At 44.8% G+C, this 21,040-nt stretch overlaps 1 protein-coding gene across 1 annotated transcript in view; it reads left to right on the plus strand.

Annotated features, from left to right (window-relative positions):
• Positions 1 to 21,040, plus strand: part of LRRC47 (leucine rich repeat containing 47) — a 218,038-nt gene that overhangs the window by 149,663 nt on the left and 47,335 nt on the right. The window contains exon 6 of the mRNA XM_086921740.1: positions 7,423 to 7,512. Within this exon, the coding sequence (XP_086777866.1) occupies positions 7,423 to 7,512 (90 nt within the window). The remainder of the gene's footprint in view (positions 1 to 7,422; positions 7,513 to 21,040) is intronic.

A 21,040-nucleotide genomic window follows, 5' to 3' on the forward strand; every position in this document is an offset into this window, starting at 1 on the left:
GAGATCCAGTCAAAGATACTTGACATACCGTATGACGGAGAGTCACTGTTCGGCTCTCACATCGATGAGGCGTTGGAATTGATAAAGAAAGATACCGACAAGGCAAAGTCGCTTGGTTCCTTGCAGTTCAAGAAGCAGCCTTTTCATGGTGCGCGTGGACGAGGCACCTCGTCCGGTTTTTCCCGAGGAGGGCAGTCCCAGTACCGCCAGTACAATCAAGGGAACCAGCGTTACTCCAACCAACAATCTTCTCGTCAGCAGCAGTCAAAGCCCTATAGAGGAAAGTCTAACTATAGAGGCTCCAACAACAACAAACGTCAATGACTTTCAAGTTCAGCAGAGAGTTGGAGGGCGAATCTCGCAGTTTTACTCCCAGTGGTCTTTGATAACATCAGACCAATGGGTTTTAGACATTGTGCGCAAGGGTCATGCCTTGGAGTTCACAGAGATTCCTCCACATTCTCCACCTTCAGGCCCGCCACCTCCCCATCTAGAGGAACTACAACATCAGGTTCATCTTCTAATAGAAAAGGGTGCAGTCGAAGTGGTTCCTGTATCTCAGCGAGGGAAAGGTTTCTACTCAAGGTTTTTCCTCATTCTCAAAAAGACGGGGGAGTGGCGACCCATTATGGACTTGAGAGCTCTCAATCTGTTCCTCAAACAACAATCTTTCCGCATGCTGACGTTATCGGAAGTCTTACGACTTTTCTGCAGCGGAGATTTCTTAACAACAATAGACCTGCAAGACGCCTATTTTCATGTGCCAATTATCCATCGACATCGGCAATACTTGAGGTTCAAGGTGGGTCACGTTCACTATCAGTTCAGAGTCCTGCCTTTTGGCCTACGATCAGCACCTCGTGTCTTCACGAAAGTTCTGGCTCTGGTCATGGCTCATCTGCGTCTTCAGGGAGTTCAGATCTTTCCTTATCTGGACGATTGTCTTCTAAAATCCCAATCTTCGCAACAGCTGGCTCACGACACACGTCTATGCCAACAAATGTTCAAGGCTCTAGGGTTAACCATCAATGTGGAGAAGTCACACTTAACACCGCTGCGAAGAAGAAACTTCCTCGGAGCAATCCTAGACACAAACCTATCAAAAGCCTTCATATCCCTCGAACGACATCAGAAGATAATTCATCTGGTCTCACTCATCAGGTCAAAGCAGTCACTTTCTGTGCGAACGTTAAAGTCGTTTCTGGGGATGGCATCATCTTGTATCGCACTGATCCCAAATTCCAGGTTATGTACCCGTCCTATACAGGAGGAATTAGACCTGCAATGGCATCAAGTGTCGGGGTCGTTCAACGATCAGGTGACGGTCACACCCCGCATGAAGACCAGTTTGCTCTGATGGGAACAACCAGCCAATCTAGACGAAGGGATTTCTTTCCTAGCCCAGTCTCCGGATCTGACCTTGACTACGGATGCGTCCATGGAGGGCTGGGGCGCTCATCTCCTGGACCTTTCGATCAAGGGCAAATGGACGGCGACACAACGAACCTGGCATATCAATCGGCTGGAGTTGATGGCAATCTTCCTAGCGCTCAAATCATTCTTGCCCGTAGTGCAGGGAGAGTCGGTGCTGGTTCAAACAGACAACACCACCAGCATGCACTACATGAACAAACAGGGCGGCACAAGATCTCAGCCACTGTCTCGTCTAGCTCAAAGCATTTTGGATTGGGCACTTCGTCACCAAATTTCTTTGACGGCAGTCCATCTGCCGGGGGTATCCAACATCCTTGCAGATTCCCTGAGCAGGTCCACGTCATCCACTCACGAGTGGGAGTTACATCAACTGACTCTAGACCTAGTGTTCCGCCGTTGGGGTCGTCCCAGGATAGACCTTTTTGCAACCTCAGTGAATCGGAAGTGCCAATCTTTCACAAGTTGGCATCCTCATCCAGAGTCCAGCGGAAATGCCCTACTCATAGATTGGAGCGGACTGTTTGCTTATGCATTTCCACCGATCCCGTTGGTGCCGAGGACGTTGTGGAAGATGCGCAGGCAACCCTGCCGCTTAATACTGATCGTCCCGCGTTGGCCCAGACAGGCTTGGTTTTCAGAACTGCTTCTGCTGTCACAATGCACACCCATTCATCTGCATCCACGTCCAGACCTCCTGACAATGGACGACGGTCAAATTTGCCATCCACACCCATCCACGCTTCAATTATCGGCATGGAACCTGAGTACGTTGAATTTGCCACCTTAAATATGCCCCAAGAATGCAGAGACATTCTAGCGTCTGCTAGAGCTCCATCAACCATCAAGACATATAAGCTAAAGTGGAAGCGTTTCTGTCATTGGTGCGCTGCATCCAATATCCACCCAATTGACTCAACTCCGGAGCAGCTTTTGCCTTTCTTTCTGAGCGTCGCTCAGTCTGGTCTCTCTTAAGCCACCTTGAGAGTTTTTCTGGCGGCTATCTCACGCTACCGGCATGATGGCTCAACGTCTCTCTGTTCATCCAGAGTCATCCGACAGTTCTTTAAAGGACTTTTCAGGAAGTTTCCTCCGATTAGGCGCCCTCCTCCGGCATGGCACCTCAACGTGGTATTTTCACAGCTTATGAAGCATCCATTTGAACTGATCCACAGAGCACACATCAAGTATCTTACCTGGAAGGTTGCTTTACTTTTGGCTTTAACATCGTCTCGTCGTGTAAGTGACCTTCACGCTTTCACGATCAAGGCTCCGTATTTACAGTTTAAGCCCGATGGAGTGTCACTTCGTACCAATCCTTCTTTTTTGCCGAAAGTACCTACTGACTTCCATTTGAACGAACCTGTCTTCTTAAAGACTTTTTTCCCGGATCCAAAATCTCCTGCGGAACAACGACTACATTCTTTAGACATCAAGCGTTGTCTGAAATTTTACATTTCAAGGACTACCCCTTTCCGTAAATCCGATCAACTGTTTGTAGCATATGGACGGATGCGGAAGGGGCATTCAGTGACAAAACAGACAGTTGCAAGATGGCTCTCAGCAGCCATATCCTTTTGTCACCAGCAAGCTGGCAAGCCTTTACAACGTCCAGTGAAGGCACATTCAACGAGAGTGATGGCGTCATCCACCGCTTTCTTTGCTGGGGTGCCTCTACACCAGATTTGTCGGGCAGCGACATGGTCCAGCAGGCACACCTTTACCAGACATTACTGTTTGGAAGCTATCAACGAAGCGGATACCGCAGTGGGGCAAGCAGTGCTTCGTCATCTTTTTAAATAAGGTGAGCCTCTGTTCCCTCCTCCTTTTCCTTTTGAGATTGCTATATGCTTTTAAGCCATATGTTATTGTTTTCAAGTTTTAAGAATTCTTGCAATCTCAACTTCTAGGAGGTTACTGCTATCTATTCTATTCAAGCATGTGAATCTATGAAAGACACCCCTAATACTGGAGAAGAACAATTGTTACTTACCTGTAAACAGGTGGTTCTCCAGTATTGGTGTCTTTCATAGATTCACATGCGACCCTCCCTCCTCCCCTCAGAGGCTCTTTTCTCCTCATACGCTCTTATTACTTGTGCTACGAAAATCTGAGAGCTTGAGCTTCTGAGGAGAAGGTTCTAGAGGGTGCTTGAGCCTGATTGGCTGCAGTTTGGACTAACATAATGACACTGATATGTTGCAAATGAGTTTTCTCTCTTTAATGCATTCCTATCTAGGAACCATTGTTGAGGTTTTTCAGTGTATATTATATCTGTTTTATTATGTATTATGTTATCACATATATATATATATATATATATATATATATATATATATATATATATATATATATATATATATATATATATATATATATATATATATATACACACATATATATATATATATATATATATTAGCATTATTGCTATTTTATGTACCGTGGGACTCCCACTTCGACGACAGGGAATATTCATGCATGTTAATCTATGAAAGACACAGGTAAGTAACAATTGTTCATACTCTTTAGTTTATATTTTTTAGTTGGATCACTTTTTCACATTTAGACTTGAAATTGGGATTCCCAAAAAGAAGCATTTAGTTTTCAAATTGGGAGCGAATAGTGACAACTTTTTACTGGGATTTTGCTTTTCCAGACCGTTGCCCTTCTCACTAGTTTCCCAAATTGTCTGGCTGAAGATTTTTCAGGCAAGTTTAGCTTGTACTTGCTAGTGATGGCATTACACGGGCGCTATGGAATAAAAAGGACATCAATGGAAAGGACAAATGGATGTCCTTAGAAGAAATACTTGAAAGCATTTATCCAGAAATCGCAACGGCAGAAGATTAACAGAGAAGAACCAAATTACTCTCCCAACATATGCATTCAAATGGCAAGTCACTTCGGTCTGTAAAATTGGGGGTTGGGACGGGTATGCCCAGACTTGAGTCCCATGCTTTGCATGCCACTGGAGCCAAGCTAGCCTGACTGATGAGGTGTGTTACTCCGAAACCGGTCCCAGGATGCTTGTTTCCAGTCCACGGAGGACCTGGCTGGCGGTTCAGGCATAGGGAGCAGGTTCTAGACTAATTTGCATATGGCTAGGTTCAAACTGGAATGGCATGGGGAGCAACAAAACTATGGATTTAGGCCCAGATCTCTGTACTGGGGTGAATGTATGACAACGTTTTGCATTCTGTCCATCAATTGTTCCTTTTGCATTTTTTCGAAGCAGCGTCATTAATTACGCTTTGAAAAGATGAAACACCATAAAGCGGATTGTAGAGATTAATTGGTAAAATGTTAAACATTTTTCACCATTTCTAAGTATGTCTGATAGCAGTTATCACATTAAAATATACTCTTAAAATAATTTCTTCAACCAACACAAACCCTAAACCCCTTACTCCTCTTTACCCTTGAACCAGAAACAACCCTTACCCTTCTACTTCTACCCTCTTCTAAACCCAACCCCTAAAAATCCCTTACCCCCACCTCCACCTCCCCCTAAACCCTAATACATTACCTTCCTTTTCCTCTATCCTCCATTGTCCTTACCCATTCAATAATCATCCCTTATTGCTAGTCTCTTTTCTTTTTTTTGATCACATAATATGAATTCCATTAAAAAAACGTACTTTCCTATGTGGTAAAGTACCACAGGGTAATGCACCTAAAAAGCACCTGTGTAGTACTTACCTGCATGGTACTTACCTGATAGGTAACATCCTGCAGGGTAAAGACCACAGAATTAGGATTGCATACCCATACTAACAGCTCAGAGAAACTCTATCATGAACATTTCGTACTATAGGTATTGAAAATGCAGAGTTCACTTGTAAAAATGTTTTGGTTTCTGCTCATGTCTCCCCGAGAATACAGAGCACTACATTAACAAATTACTTCAGCCTGTCAGTGACCCCCCACTTATTTGCCTAGCCTTATTCCACTCTCCTTCTTCTGAGTTTCATGCTGTTCCTCCAAATTCCTTCCCCACTTCACCTTCACCCAACTTAAGGATTCCCCCAGGACTTACATCACCAACACCCCACCCCACCTCCACACCGTCCTGTTCTCTCACTACCCAACCTCGCAACATTATACCTCTTTCCTTGGATTCATTTACCACTTACTAGCAGAACGTTTTTTAAATCCTTTCCTTCTCCGCCTTCATCCCATCATTCATGCCATCATAGCATGCATCACAGCATTCCTCAACTGAAAGAGCAGGTTACACCTCTCTTGTGGGAGGTAGCAAAAAAACTATATACTTCCTATGCCTCCCCACCCCAGGCAAGTCCCACATTGCCACCTTGTCCTTTGAGTTCAATTGAATAATTCCCTCACCACAGCCACATTCTTAAACACTTAAACATATGACATATTCCTGGTGGCCAAAGCCACACTGCTGGGAATGACTATATAACCATAACAGTTAGAAAGTTATCAACAGTGCTATCCATGGCTCTTACTCGAAGACAGTTGTTTTGGTTTGCACACATTAGTTTTTCTGACTACAAAAGTGCTCCTCACCACTTATGTACATTTTAACCATGCAGCCTTTGAGGATTGCCTTGATTTCTGTTCTTCAGGGGTTCTTCTCGAAATTATTTTTTACTACACATGCACTCCTTGTTGTCCCCTTCGAGAAATTGATATGGGAGAGTGTGAAAAACAAATTCTGCCAGCTTCTTCACAAGTTATATGCAAGCCCCTTCATGAGCCACATCCATTTTCCTTTAAGCTCAAGTTTGTCTCTTGATACTTCGTATGCGTGGTGGCAAAGAGAAGTTCCCAAAGAGGTAAATAAAAAAATAAAAAGGAATCTCTAGTGGCCCTTTTACCCATGATCCTAGCCTTCGCCATTGTGTTTTCTCTGTGTTCTTGATTCTGTACCTCAGTACACCCCAATTATGCTTTCTACTGAGCATTTCATATCGTACCTGAAATACTGGGAGTGAATCATGAACTGTTCTTTCAGTGATGAGTGCTCAATGAGTTGCTTCAATTTCATGAATTTAAATGATTGTACAAGTTGGTTCTTTTCTGACGACTTTACACCAAAAAAAAGTAATTTTGGCGACACATAAATTGATTTAAGAAAGCCTTTATTGGGAACATTTAAATCATAAGGAATTTTTAGAGTAATTGCTTAAGAGAGTGGCTTGCTTTTACCCGGTGAGGAGAGGAGGGAGCTGTAAAGTAAAATTTCTTCTTTTGTGATTTTGTCTAAAATACTGGTTTGCTGACGACTAAAAGGCGGCTACCTGATCTCTACATATTCTTTTATGTGGACTCGCTCAGACTACAGGGCAGATTTTTCTTTCATTCTCATTGGCATTCTTCAGCTTCCTTAATTTGAGCATGATGGCACATTTTTATGAGGTAATTAGTAGAGTTGTAAGAAGAAAATTTAATTGAACTGTACTTACAGTTACAGTAGTGGCACATAAAAATGGTTGGAGTGAAGCAGAACATTTGTTGACAGTGCAGCTGTCGCTAGACAATTATGTGAGCAATAATAGAAATGGCTTTAGCTCCACCAACATGCTGGGAGCCAAGAGTACATGTTTTGGGTTGGGCAGAACTTGTGTCCCCCCCCCCCGCCCCCCCCCCCACCAAAAAAAAGTGCATGCCCTCCACACCGCTGAGATCATTTTAGTTTATCCATAGGCCCGAGCTGGACTTGAATGGGCACACATTGAACATTCTAATGCTATTAAAGTGTCTAGATTATCTTTTTTTTGGCAGCAGCACAGATGGGAGGGGGTGGTCAATAACCTACATCGATTCTTAGTTCAGGCCCTGATAGTGCAAGTTTCCCCAGACCTTTTCACCTGCATCAGTATTTTACAGCATCTTCACAAATGCATATTAATTCCCATGCTATTTACTTGTAATGCTTCACATTACTGTACAACATTCTTTTAAAGCCAAAGCTAATGGAATTGCCAATGCTTGTTCTTATATGTGAAATGCTTCTTCTAGATCCGAAAATCAACCACTGACCTATTTGTAGAGGTGACGAGTCCCACCAGCTTGCAGATTTGCAAAGATGTTATGGATACCCTCATCCTTGTGAGTATTTGACTCTATTGTGTATGAGTCTTATCTTGGTTTCCCTTTGTGTCTCTGTAAACTCTGACTAGTGATGGTAAATGTTTGTCTAATACATGACAGCAAACTTAAGATTCTGAGAATAAATCATAATATATGCTTGTCCTTTTTTGTTCAACAATTATTGTAGATTTCTGAAGGGCGATAGTGGATCTTTTTTACACATCTCTAACAGTTAAGCATTGCGGTAGACTGGAAGCCTCCGTGGTCAGTGCAAAACTTAACTTCCACTAATCTGTTAAGTACAAGATATGGAGCAGGAGAGCTGCTGAAAGATTTACCTTGGCATGCTGACAATGTTGTGAAGCATCGATTGCTAAAGGAGCAAGGCCTGGCAGAGCCAGTATGTCTCGCCTAAGCAAGAACTATTCACTCTACCAATGTATTTTAGCCATGTTGAACACTATCATGGCTGCTGTTCAGCGTGGCTAATGTTAGTGGCGTAGAGGAGAGGAGAGTGTAGGCGAGCATTGTAGAGGCATAGAGTAGAGAGGAGTGTCATGCAGTGTCGTAGAGTAGACTGGAGTGTGGTGGAGTAGAATTGAGTATCGTGAAGTAGAGTGGAGTGGTGTTGAGGGTCATATAGTGGAGTAGAGTACTGTGGAGTGGTATACATTGTCATAGATTGGGGTGGCGTCGAGTAGTAGAGTGTTGTAAAGTGGAGTGGCATTGAGTGTTCAAAACTAGGGTGACATTGTAGAGTAATGTTTTGTAGAGTGGAATGGCATAGAGTGAAGTAGAGTGTCGTAAAGTTGAGGGGCGTTGAGTGGAGTAGAGTGACATACTGTGGAGTAGAGGGTTGTGTAGTGGTGTGGAGTGTCATGGAGGGTCAGAGCGTGGAGGGTCGTAGCGTGTCATTGACTGGAATGTCATAGAGTGGAGTAGAGGGACGAGGAGTGTCGTAGAGTGGAGGAGTGTGTAGTAGAGTGGCGTGGGGTGATGCAGTGTGTAGAGTGCTTTGGCAGAGAGTGCAGTAAGTAGAGTGGTGTACTGTGGAGTAGAGTGGCCTAGAGTTGAGTAGAGTACAGTGGAGTGGAGTGGAGTGGTGTAGAATGGAGCGGAGTATTGTGGAGTAAAGTGCCATAGACTCGAGTGTCGGAGAGTGGAGTAAAGTGGCGTGAACTATAGGAGAGCGGAGGGGCTTAAAGCATTGTAAGAGGAGTAGAGTGGCCTAAAGAGGAGTGGGATAGATTAACGTTTCTTAAATTGGAGTATTGTACAGTTGAGTAGAATGGCATAGAGGGTAGTTGCATAGAGTGGAGTAGAGTGTCGTAGAGTGGGGTAGAGTATTATGTCATGGAGTAGAGTAGTGGGGAATAGAGTGGAGAAGGGTGTAATAGAGTGGAATAGAGTAATAAGTTGTGGAGTAGAGTGGCAGGGCATAGAGTGGAGTAGACTGGAGTAGTGCAGAGTGGAGTATGCATGATGTGGTAGTGTACTGCTATTAGAGACAACAGATTTTCAATAGAAATTACAATTACATAAGCTCAGGCATACAGTTTTACATTTAAAACTATACAGCGCACAAACGATAATGTGTGAGAATTGGCATCACCTAGTGTATTGATTTGTTTTGACTCTTCTTTTAAATGTGTTTTTTACTTTGAAGATTTTATGGACTATATGAATATGCCATTGTCTAGGTCCCTTTGTATCAGATTTAGAGTAAGGATTTTACCAACAGCTTCTTTTACTTCCTCTTGGAGGAGTAATGGTAGCACCACCAATCTTTGCCCCGTGAGTTGTCGGTCAGTTGAGGATGACGAGCACCTACTGTTTTTCTGTAGTGTGTACACTAAACAGTATACTCGCTGGATAATCCCTCTGTGCCGCCACCTTGGGCTTGGCTGGGATTGAAAATATGTAGGGCAGACACTAGGAGGTGTGTTGTTTAGTTGGTTGTCAGCTACCTAAACTCCATATGGTATCTCAGGATAAGAGTTATCACTTCCCTAACGCACCATGCACTTTAAGTAAAATTTGGATTATGGCTCCTTTTATGTGATTTCAAGTAATTGTTTATCTCGCACATGAACGGTTGCTAGATTATAGGGTTTGACAAAAAGGCCCTACTAAATTTCTTCTTAGTTAGAAGCCGACATTTCCTTTTAATGAATTGAAATGTTTACAATTTACTATATTTTTAAACCTATGCTGCTATGTGTACTTTTATGTTTTTTTTTAACCGAAATAAAGATAAATGATGATTTGTTTTGATCATATTCAAATTTTCGTTTCCGGTACACTTCAAAATTACAAAAATAGTGCTTGATTTGTGCTTTCCTCCTAAATTTAATATTTTTTGTAATATTTGCACAGTTAATTTACAGACATTTAAATGTTGTGTGCTAAAATAAAAGGCTTCATTCAGTAAGTAAAATACAATTGTGAAGTGCTCTGCTCAGTACCCACCCAGAAGGTGGAACAGAGGCAGGGAGAGCAAATGAAAAAGATGAGAAAACACTACACAGAATCAAAAGGAAAAAAACACCCCCTTTCACACATCCAGATTGTCAGATAAAGCTCCTCACTTTGAAGTCAGAGAAGGAAAAGTAAACAGAAAGCACCCTTGGGAGACAGAACCTCACATTTGACCTCTGCCTTTGAATGCACACAAATGTGACAAGATAAGAACAAAATTTAAAGGCCTGTTAACAGAAAGCGAGCACTTGTGGAAGAATGCGGTAAATAGGATATGCTCCACAGGAGTAACAAAGACATGCTGGACTGCCTAAAACAAAGTCAGCAAATTGAAAGCAAGCAAATGTGAGTTGCAAAGCCGATGGTAAGCAATGGGTCGAATTCTTTGTCACAGAAGCTGTCCGAATGTCCCCAAGATATCTGTAGCAAACCAGATAGCTGTGCTGTCTTGTAGGCTTTGACCCTAAAAGTGTGCCCTCTCTGGTAAACGTTCGAGAAACCCGTTTGTATAACAAAATTCTTGTAATTGATTGTCCTCATTTGTTGTGAAGAAAGCAACCTATTCATGTTAAGATGACAAAACAGATTTAAATGTAATTTGGGGTAAAATAAATCATTCGCCCTCTACCTCGATATTTGCTAAAAAATGTTGCAATCTGAGTGTCTTAATGTCTAGTGCTGAATAAACCAGATACTACAAGTAGGTTTATATTAGAGGATGGCTGGATACCTGTCTTGCACGCAGTGTAGAGGTGCACAAAGATCATTTTTTTTAATCACCAGTTACATTTCTGTTTTTTGTCCTTCGGTCTTATATATATTCTCTGAGAAAAAACAAAGGTTAAAGTAACGTTATAATTAGGTGAATTTCTCAGTGACTACATTAACGATCATTTGAGATGTCGTCAGTGATGTCATCAATGATGCCATAGAGCATGGTGTGCGTGATGTCATAAGTGAGGTGATAAGCAATGCATGGCTACAAGTTAACGTTAGTGCTGCTAAATATAACTGCTGAATTTCTGTTTTTTATTTAGTTCAAAATGTTAATGTTGTCACTGAGAAATCCACCTGGGACGTTACTTTTAACCTTTGTTTCTTTCTGTGAATTTCTAAAGTTTAAAAAAAACGAAAGCTATTTTTATTATACCTAACTATAATGCTCATTTACCCTTCGCTTTTTTGTGATTTTCTAGTAATTTAATTTATTTTGTGAGTGTGTGTATGGTGGAGTACCTTTATAATATAGGTTGTGTACAGAAATTTTGAAAAATGTTTTTTACATTGTAATATAATAGGATGTGGTTCCGTTTGCAAAATGTTTCTAAAATGTGCGTTTTAAACCGATAAATATTCAATATCTATAGATTGTGTAATTGCTTAGTTCTTGTAACTCTCATATCAAGACATGCTACCAGCAGTGTATTTTGCAAGTGTCATAACTCTTGCAAGACACTTTGGGGATCGTAGTGTAGTGCAGGCCTCAGCCAGACCCGCTAGTGCAAGGGGTTCGCTCTTCTGCGCACAGAGTTCTCAGACCCAAAGGAAAAAGTTGTCACAGAAACTGAAAATACAAAGCATAGAGTTTATTACATCTCATGAGGTGGTGCTAAGTTCGGACAGTACCCTTCGGCACTGCAAGAAGTAGCACACCGAGCTACGGAACACAGGGTTTATTTATACCCGCACAGGGGCTCATAAGAAGGCGGAACAAACACAGAAAGTACATTTTATGTCCATACAAGGTAATATCGAGGAGCATAAGTGATCAGTGGGCGGAGCTAACAATCTTGGGGTCTCGGCTAACACATTCCAATCTAGGGTTAACAAAGAACAGATGTGGACCCTAACGGTCAGCAGCAAAGACAAAGAGGCTATTAATAGCCTGTTGCCGGGCAGATTCAAAGGCCATGAGCAGAAAGGTAGGACAACGCACATGGTCGACACGAGGTAGTGCGTGGCAGATAAGATGGCCGCCATGAATACAAGAGGGACGCCGTAAGATGCTAAGTTAACGGCAAAACTCATATGTCTTTCGCCAACGCTCAACTTAATCGCTGTCAAATTACAACATTAGTGTTGTAAATTTCATTGTAATCTATTGTATGCAGTTGTTTATCATGTTTTTAGCTATTATATAATGCTAATCTAGAATAAACCAGTGAATGAAAGATGTTCTTTTTTTAAGTGATACCTCTTCACATGCAGACAGGTATGCATAGTAGACTGTGGGGAGGAAGTACCCTGTTTGCTAATACATCTCTTTTGCATGATAAGTCTTTGTAGTACAGTGTAGGGCGAGACTGGCCCTGCTCCTGTGGCCTTTGTCTTGGATGATGGTTGTCTAAATTAGGCTGTGAAAACTTGCTTACCTCTCTGGACACAGCTCTCCCCAGCATGACAGATGTACAAGCAGGGTTTGGGATGAAATTACCTCTATGCTAAGGTCTGTCTTGCATAATAACCATAGAGACTATGATGTGTAAACACACTACCCTGTCACCTGAGACATCTCTCCAGAGTAATATATGTGTAAAGTAGTCTGTGGGTAGTAGGGTATAGAAATGGAGTATCCTTTCTGCTAAGAACTGTGTCTTGATTGATAGGTGTGGATAGTTGAATGTGGATACACACCCTCCTTTCTCTCAGACCTCTCCCCATGAGGACAATGAGGCATAGTAGGGTGCGCACAGGGACAGACCTCTCCGCTGAAACATCTATCCAGAGTCACAAGCATGTATAGCAATGTGCAAAAGAACTGACCCCTCCCTCCCCCCCCATCATATCTCCACCAGCAGATTGCAGTGCTAAGTAGAACATGAGGATGTACTGGCCTCTGAGCCAAAGCCTCTCTTGTATGCGCGATGTGTATACTACAGTAAGCACTAGTACTGATCTCTCTAGTGAGACCTCACTGTTGGATGAGAAGTCACTATAGTTGGGTATCAAATAATTTACTTCCCCATTAATAATTCTCTGTAGCATAAAAGGTGTCCATAGTACTATATATATATATATATATATATATATATATATATATATATATATATATATATATATATATATATATATATATATATATTCCATCATCTTGGCTCGTCCTCATCGACCCCTGGCGCTTCTCAGACTGGTGCAGTATTCCTCGAAGGAGGTGTTTGATATATATATATATATATATATATATATAACGCACAAGAATCCTCTCCCTTGAAGAAAGGAAACAGCACTCCGGCAGTAGCGGATCACAGCAATTTATTCAGCAGCAAAACAAACGTTTCGGCCTAAGCCTTCCTCGGTGTTTCTCACCGATACCAAGCAGTTCCGGTTAAATAGAGGCTTGTTAACAAAAGTAAACATCAACACTGGACCAGCCCTTCAAACACCAAAGTAGGCGCCATCTTGGAACATGTTAAATATACCTGAAAATCGGAATATTCACAAGAAAGAAGGGTATAAACACAATAAAGCTGTGGATCGGCATGTGTCACTATACAGATGCGTACCATGTAACAAATATATACAAGCAATATAATACTTGGAACTGCATAGGGGTGTTCAGCACATTTCATAATAGCATTGATAAACTGTGATATATGATTGTAATGATACATACAAAAAATTGCAAATAATGAAATGACTATCCTGGAGCGAAAGCTACCACGTCTCTAGCTCTAGAAAGAGAGAAACACATAGTCTGAAGGGCAATTAAAAATCAAAGCACATTTCATAGTCGGATGTTCAAATATTCAAAATTTCAGAGATAAAACTTGAAAAGTGATAATTCATTATAAATAAATGATATATCGGTGCACCAGGTAAATCGAAATGATACTTATAAAAAACCCTTTGGTAATGTAAGTAATTAATGCATAGCAAAGCTTCACCACATAGTCAAGAGCAAAGACACATAGTTAGGTTCATGATAGGTATTAATGGTCATGGAGGCAGAACCGGACAAGATGATACAGCCAGCTCGCCCAGTTCAGTACACAAAAACTATTACAGATGTTATTCATTATTTGCCAAGGTGTACTGCCATTTCCTCCCCACTAATCATGCCTTTCGGGTACTTAGTGGACAGATCGATGATATATCTTGATTCAAGGCGTCGCAGCCTCCTAAGTCTGTCTCCTCCCCGTGGGCTGCACGGAACATGGTCTAACCCAAAGAATCGCAATTTGTTTCTATCTTTGTTATGGTGTTCCGCAAAGTGCCGGGCTACTGGATACGAGGGGTCTACTCTATCAATTGCCCTAAGGCGCTCCAGCACTCTCCTTAAGTTGGTTAATAGTGCTCCCAATGTAGCGTAAGCCACATGGGCATTTTAGACAATACACGGCATAGACAGTACTACATGTGATGAATTTATGGATCTTATTCGTTCTGCCAGCATCCGGAATATTATAATGGAGCACCCTTCGGCTGTTAGCACATGCTTTGCACTTTCCTCAGGGAAAGAACCCACTCATTTCCCGCGCTATTGTCGCGAACGAAAACATCATCGTGACGTATCGCGTAGCCGCGTGATGCATGTTATGACGCACGGTGAAAGCGCAACCGGAAGCGCCGGAGCAGATACGATCGTGCTACGTAAGCGCCCCAGGGCGTGCCCTGACGCGCTTATCCTACGCGCCCCCGGGCGTTCCCCGGGGGGCGTAGCGTAAGCGCGTCAGGTCATATGACCTGAAAATAACACTTTTCATTGGTTCAGAACACTTTTGGTTTCCAAATGATGAAAGCCCAGGTCATGTAACCTGAAAATAACACTTTTCACTGGTTCAGAACAGTTTTGTTTTTCAAATGATGAAAGCCCCCACCTTTTTTCCTCATTCTCATTCCTCATTAGAGAAATGGCTACAGTAGCAGCAGCAGCTGGAGCATCTGCACCACCACCACAAGGACCACCACAACATCACATTGGTGGTCAAGAAGAAGAGGAGGAGGAGGAGGAGGAGGAGGAGGAGGAGAGAAGGCAGAGAAGGCATTTCCTGCCTGAAGACAATGCCCCATATAAACCTAAGGAGCACTTTATATGGGAGTTTTTTTAAATCCCAAGGGGTGCAAAGAAGGTAAACGCTGCAAAGGTGACTTGTCTCATCTGTGGCGCTGTACAAACCAGGGGGAACCCTGCAAAAAAATATTCATTTGGGAATCACACAATGATTCGGCACATGCAACGATTGCACCCCAATAACTATTCTGCAGCAGAGGTGAGAGAACTGTGCAGAAACCTTCCACAATCGTCTGCCAGCACCTCAACAACCAAAGAACCCACTCCATCGGGTCCAGAGGCAAGTCAGATGGTTCCAAACACACAAACTAAGTTTGGTGATTACAAATTTGTTTGCATATATTGTGGCAAAACAATTACTTATGGTGAGAAGAGTATTGCCCTCATCAACATTGCTGGTGATGACCACAACCCTCATTTTTTTCCTGTTTTTTTTTGCTCCAGTTGAGCCGTTTATAATTCCCTGTTTTATGTTTCTCCCCATAAAAAATACAAAAAAAATATAAAACTGTTCAGAAAAGCCAAAAAAAGTAAAAAATGTTCAAAAAAACAATAAAAAAAATATAAAACAACAAAAAGAATAAAAAAAGTTCTTTTTAGAACTACCTTCAATTTATTAAAAAAACACCTAGATTTTTAAAAAAACTCTGTCATTCTTTTTTTTCCAGGGTTTTCCCCCGCGCAAATCGGGGAAAAAAAAATTCTTTTTTGCCCCACGGGGCCCTTTTATGGCCCCCACATCAATCCTAGGGGGTCAGGGGGGGGGTCTACCCTGCCCCCTTTTGGTAATTTCCCACTTTGTTTTTGCCACCTCTGGTGTCTCGATCCTACCGAGACACAAGATGGCGGCCGCACCGGACTGTTTGGAATGTTTACAGACACCCGAGAGCCAATCAGCTTTCCGCTCGCGAACTCGCGTAGCGCGCTGGTTCGCGCCCCGGTGCGCAACCGGGGCGCGCTTACAGATATATATATTTGTTCGAGGCATGTGGGCTGCTAAATTCATATCTTAGCATTAGATCGCCGCCTAGTGTTGGGTCCGGATGATCGCACATTGTTGTCCTGGAAGAGTCTTCGAAGTATCCTGAGATAGGTGGCTCCTCCCCTGGACTACAGTGCGCATGGGCATCGGCTCCATCCCCAGATTGTTTTTTTCCGCCATTGGGTTCGGATGCGGTCTCGACGTCTCTCTGTCGGAACCGAGAAAACATAACTTTATTCGGCCAAAAGGCCTTGTATTTATTACGTCGGTATTGTTTGCGTGCGGTCTCGAGTTCTTCCGTCTCTCGGAGCCGGAATCAGCGGAGTTTTGCTCTTCGGACATCGAGGCCTTCTCATCGCGACTCGACAGCAACTTTTCCAGCATGGAGCGGAGTCCGTTTAAGCTCTGTCCGCTCTGTGGGGCCAAATACCCACATATAGACGTGCACCCGGTCTGTAACAAATGCCTTTCACCAGACCACAACGAAGAAAACTGCAGGGCCTGTGCAAGTTTCAGGTCCAAGAAGACACTCAAGATTCGGCGCGCGGTGCGCCTTGAGGCCCACCAAACGGCCCCGGAACCGGACGACATCTTCGACGAGCAAGAAGAGGAGGACCAGAGCCATCATCTTCAAATCTCCCCGCCCGAGACGGAGGTCGAGGCGGATCCGGAAGACGACGACGGAGTCATGGATCAAGGCCTTGAAAACGTCGACGAGGTAGGGGACGTCGAAGAGGTTTATGGGGCCGCGGAAGATAGCTCAGGGGATGAGCTATGCCCCGAAGTTTACGGACATACAGAACGGGTCACGTGATCGCCTGTCGGCCTTACCCAAGACCCCGTCGCGCAAGCCACGGCCCCGCCTTCAGGCCCGGCCACGGACATACTTGCTGCGCAGACGGTATCAAAACCGAAACTGAAACCTACGGTATCAACTACACCTAAAATGGCCGAACCGAAAACGAAACTGAAACTTAAGGACTCCAGCGTCCCTAAGATGGCGGCCGTACCACCAAAAACAAATAAAAACGCTGCTTCATCGACTCCCTCGACCTCCGGTCCACAGAGATCGAAGAAATCTGTCGATTCCACAGTGTCGAAATCGGTGCCAGAGGGGGGATCCTCTAAAAAGGGCGGAACGCACAGGTCAACCGCTGCGACGCCGGCAAAGCCCGCCAAAGACAGCGGCACGGCTCCGACTCCAACTGGGACGTTGGTCGGACGCGTGGTAGAAACGGAGCCGTCGAAGTCACACGGATCGAAGGCTGGCACATCTGCGCATCGATCCAGGGCCTCTGGGTCGGCGGACGCAGCATCATCGTCCAAGACTCAGAAGGGCCAACAGAACGTCGGATCCGAAGGCAAGGTCAAGGATTCCTCGTCGGTGCCAAAGGCCCCTGTGAATGAAACGTCCCTCGTCGCTTCTTCACTACAAAGAATTAGGGAGAAAGCCGCTGCTTCGTCGGCGCCGACGCCATCGCCACAGAAGGCGATAGACGTTCCGGTCAAGTCTGCCAGTAAACTCCTCTTCCTTCTGCCGCCAAAAGAGGCGCCGAAGGCCTTCTCAACAAAATCGACACCAAAGAAGTCGGATTCTTCAACGGCAGGGGCACTTTCAGGTCGAGTACTCGACTCAGAAGAGGATTCAGAGTGTTTTATCGACGCTGATACAGGCAAATTGACCCTTTACAAAAGGAAGATAACTTCACAGCCGGTGGACTCCTATGTCATCCCCCTGAAGAAGAAAAAGTATCCACAGGACGCCTCAGGCCTCATGGAACCTATCCAGTCCCCTCTAAGAGGGAGCACAACTCCGTCTCCAGACACCTCTGACGGTGAGGGATATGGTGAAGATGACCAATACACTTTCCCAGTCAATGAACCAGATGCACAGCCGGATTCATATGATGACTTTGGTGACCAAGACACCCATAATGTGGGACAAGACCCACAGCCTTTCAGTACACGTGCATCCCCAACAGAGGATTCTGCAGGTTTCCATGCACTCATTGAAAGGGCAGCTGCTAATCATGATGTGGACATGCATGCTGACCCTGTTGAAGAGGATTTTCTATTTGACACTTTTTCAGTTTCTGAAAGAACTGTAAAAACACTGCCTATGCTCAAAGGGGTCCTCAAGCATGCGGCGGACATCTTTAAAGAGCCTACCAGGGCGAGGGTGGTCAATCCACGTATTGAAAAAAAGTACAGACCAGCACCTGCAGACCCTGCATACATTCGGGGACAGTTGCCGCTTGACTCCCTGGTGGTCGCAAATGCCCGAAAGAGGGCCAACTCACAAACAACGGGTGAAGCTCCTCCCCCGGATAAAGAGTCCAAAGTGCTAGAGGCAGGAGGCAAAAGGGTAGCTGCGCAGGCTGCCAATTTCTGGCGTATTGCAAATACACAGGCATTATTGGCACGTTATGATAGGTCGCATTACGACACCCTAGAGCAAATTGTGCAGCACCTGCCTCCACAGTTTCAAGAGGGCACCAAAATGATTATACAGGAAGGACAACTGATCTCCAACGCGGCCATAAAGTGTGCACTTGATGCCGCGGACATAGCCGCTAGGACCATTAACACTAGCGTCATGCTGAGACGACAGGCGTGGCTCCGCATATCGGGGTTTAAACCTGACATTCAGACAACCATACTTAATCAACCAGTCAATCCTGATAGACTGTTTGGTCCAGATGTTGACACCACCCTAGAAAAAATTAAAAAAGACACCGAAACTGCCAAATCTATGGGGGCCCTTCAATCACAACAGTTTCGTGGCAATACTTTTCGTCGCTCAGGTGCACGTGGAGTCACCAGAGGACAAATGGGTCAGCAGTCACAATTCTCTAGAGGTGGAGCACAATCCTCGTACCCCAAACAGAACAAGGGGGGCTACAGAGGAAACAGCACCAGAGGACGCGGCAGAGGGAACAACAACTCACGCTCCTCTACCCCAAGCAAACAGTGACTCTCTGTCACTGCCCCCCGACCACTTAACACCTGTCGGGGGGAGACTACAGCAGTTCCTGCCCGTCTGGTTCAACATCACCACAGACAGGTGGGTGCGACAACTTGTCCAGTACGGTTATTGTCTAGAGTTAAAATCCACTCCACCCAACATTCCACCAAGGCAAAGGCCTATGTCCGCAGAGCACTTGCACTTATTGCAGCAGGAAGTGGTGGTGATGCTGCAAAAAGGAGCAATCGAGCTCGTGCCAGTGGGGGAGGAAGGCACGGGGGTATATTCCCTGTACTTCCTTATTCCAAAGAAGGACGGATCTCTCAGACCAATTCTGGATCTCCGTCCCCTCAACCTGTATATACTGTCAGAACATTTCCATATGCTTACACTGCAACAGATTCTTCCCTTGTTAAACCAAGGGGACTTCTTAGCAACCTTAGACCTCAAGGATGCTTATTTCCACATTCCACTACACCCGTCCCACAGAAAATACCTCAGGTTCACAATCCAAGGCAGGCATTATCAGTTCAAGGTCCTACCCTTCGGAGTCACCACGGCCCCAAGGGTGTTTACCAAGTGCCTGGCGACAGTGGCAGCGCACCTCAGGAGGCAGAACATCCATGTCTACCCCTACCTGGACGACTGGCTCGTTCAAGCCAAGTCGGAACAACAGTGCGCCGCAGACATGTCGACTACCATTCACCTCCTTCACGACTTGGGTTTCTCGTTGAATTACCCAAAGTCGCATCTTCAGCCGGCACATGTCCGGCAGTTTCTAGGTGCGACAATCAATACCCTGACGGCCAAAGCTCAACCAAACCAAGTCAGGATAGAGAGCATGCAGTCTCTAATCCAAAGGTTCAGACCACAACACTCACTTCCAGCGAGAGTGTTCATGCAGTTGATAGGCATGATGGCCTCCTGCATCTTCATAGTCCCTCACGCACGGTTGCATATGCGCCCGCTCCAGGAGTGCTTAGCAAATCAGTGGACACAGGCTCAGGGACAATTAACAGACCTAGTGTTGGTTACCAGTCGGGCATACGACTCTCTGCATTGGTGGACTCCACACAACCTTTGCAAGGGCCGACTGTTCCAGGAGCCAGTGCCACAGATTATCCTGACAACGGACGCATCTCTCCAGGGATGGGGAGCTCATCTGCTCAATTTCACAGTGCAGGGACTATGGACGACGCAGCAACAGAAGATGCACATCAACTATCTAGAACTGATGGCGATCTTCATGGCGCTCAAGTCCTTCATTGTACATCTGTGCAACAAAGTGGTGTTAGTCCGGACGGACAACATGACCGTGATGTACTACATCCAGAAGCAGGGGGGCACCCACTCACCGCAGCTGTCTCATCTGGCTCAAAGCATGTGGAAGTGGGCCATTCAGAGGAACATCTTCCTCATGGCAGAACACCTCCCAGGGAAGGACAATCAGATGGCGGATCTGCTCAGCAGATACAGCCATCAAATGCACGAGTGGGAGATACATCCATCAGTACTCCAGCCGTACTTCCAAAGGTGGGGTCATCCAGAGATAGACCTGTTCGCCACAAGGGAGAACGCAAAATGCCAAAGCTTCGCCGCCAGGTTCCCACACCCGCAATCGCAGGGCAATGCGATATGGATGAACTGGTCAGGCAAATTTGCGTACGCTTTTCCGCCGACACCTCTGATACCACTGGTGGCGAAAAAACTAAGGCAACACTCGATGACACTCATCCTAGTTGCTCCAACGTGGGCGCGCCAGGCCTGGTACACCACGTTCCTCGAACTCTCAGTGGTACCGCATCAAAGACTGCGCCTCACGCCCAGGCTTTTGACGCAGAACCATGGAGAAATTCAGCATCCAGATCCGCAACAGCTCAACCTGGCGATCTGGCTCCTGAAGTCTTAGAGTTTGGATACCTCAACCTACCTCCTGAATGCATGGACATCATCAAGGAGGCAAGGAAGCCAACAACCAGAGCATGCTATGCGGCAAAATGGAAGCGTTTTGTCATTTACTGCACGACCAATGACATCAACCCGCTAGATGCATCTATCCCTAACATCATTTGCTATCTGTTGCATCTTTACAAGTGCAAGCTAGCGTTCA

The sequence above is a fragment of the Lissotriton vulgaris genome, chromosome 5 (genome assembly GCF_964263255.1).
Source record: "Lissotriton vulgaris chromosome 5, aLisVul1.2, whole genome shotgun sequence".
Lineage (NCBI taxonomy): Eukaryota > Metazoa > Chordata > Amphibia > Caudata > Salamandridae > Lissotriton > Lissotriton vulgaris.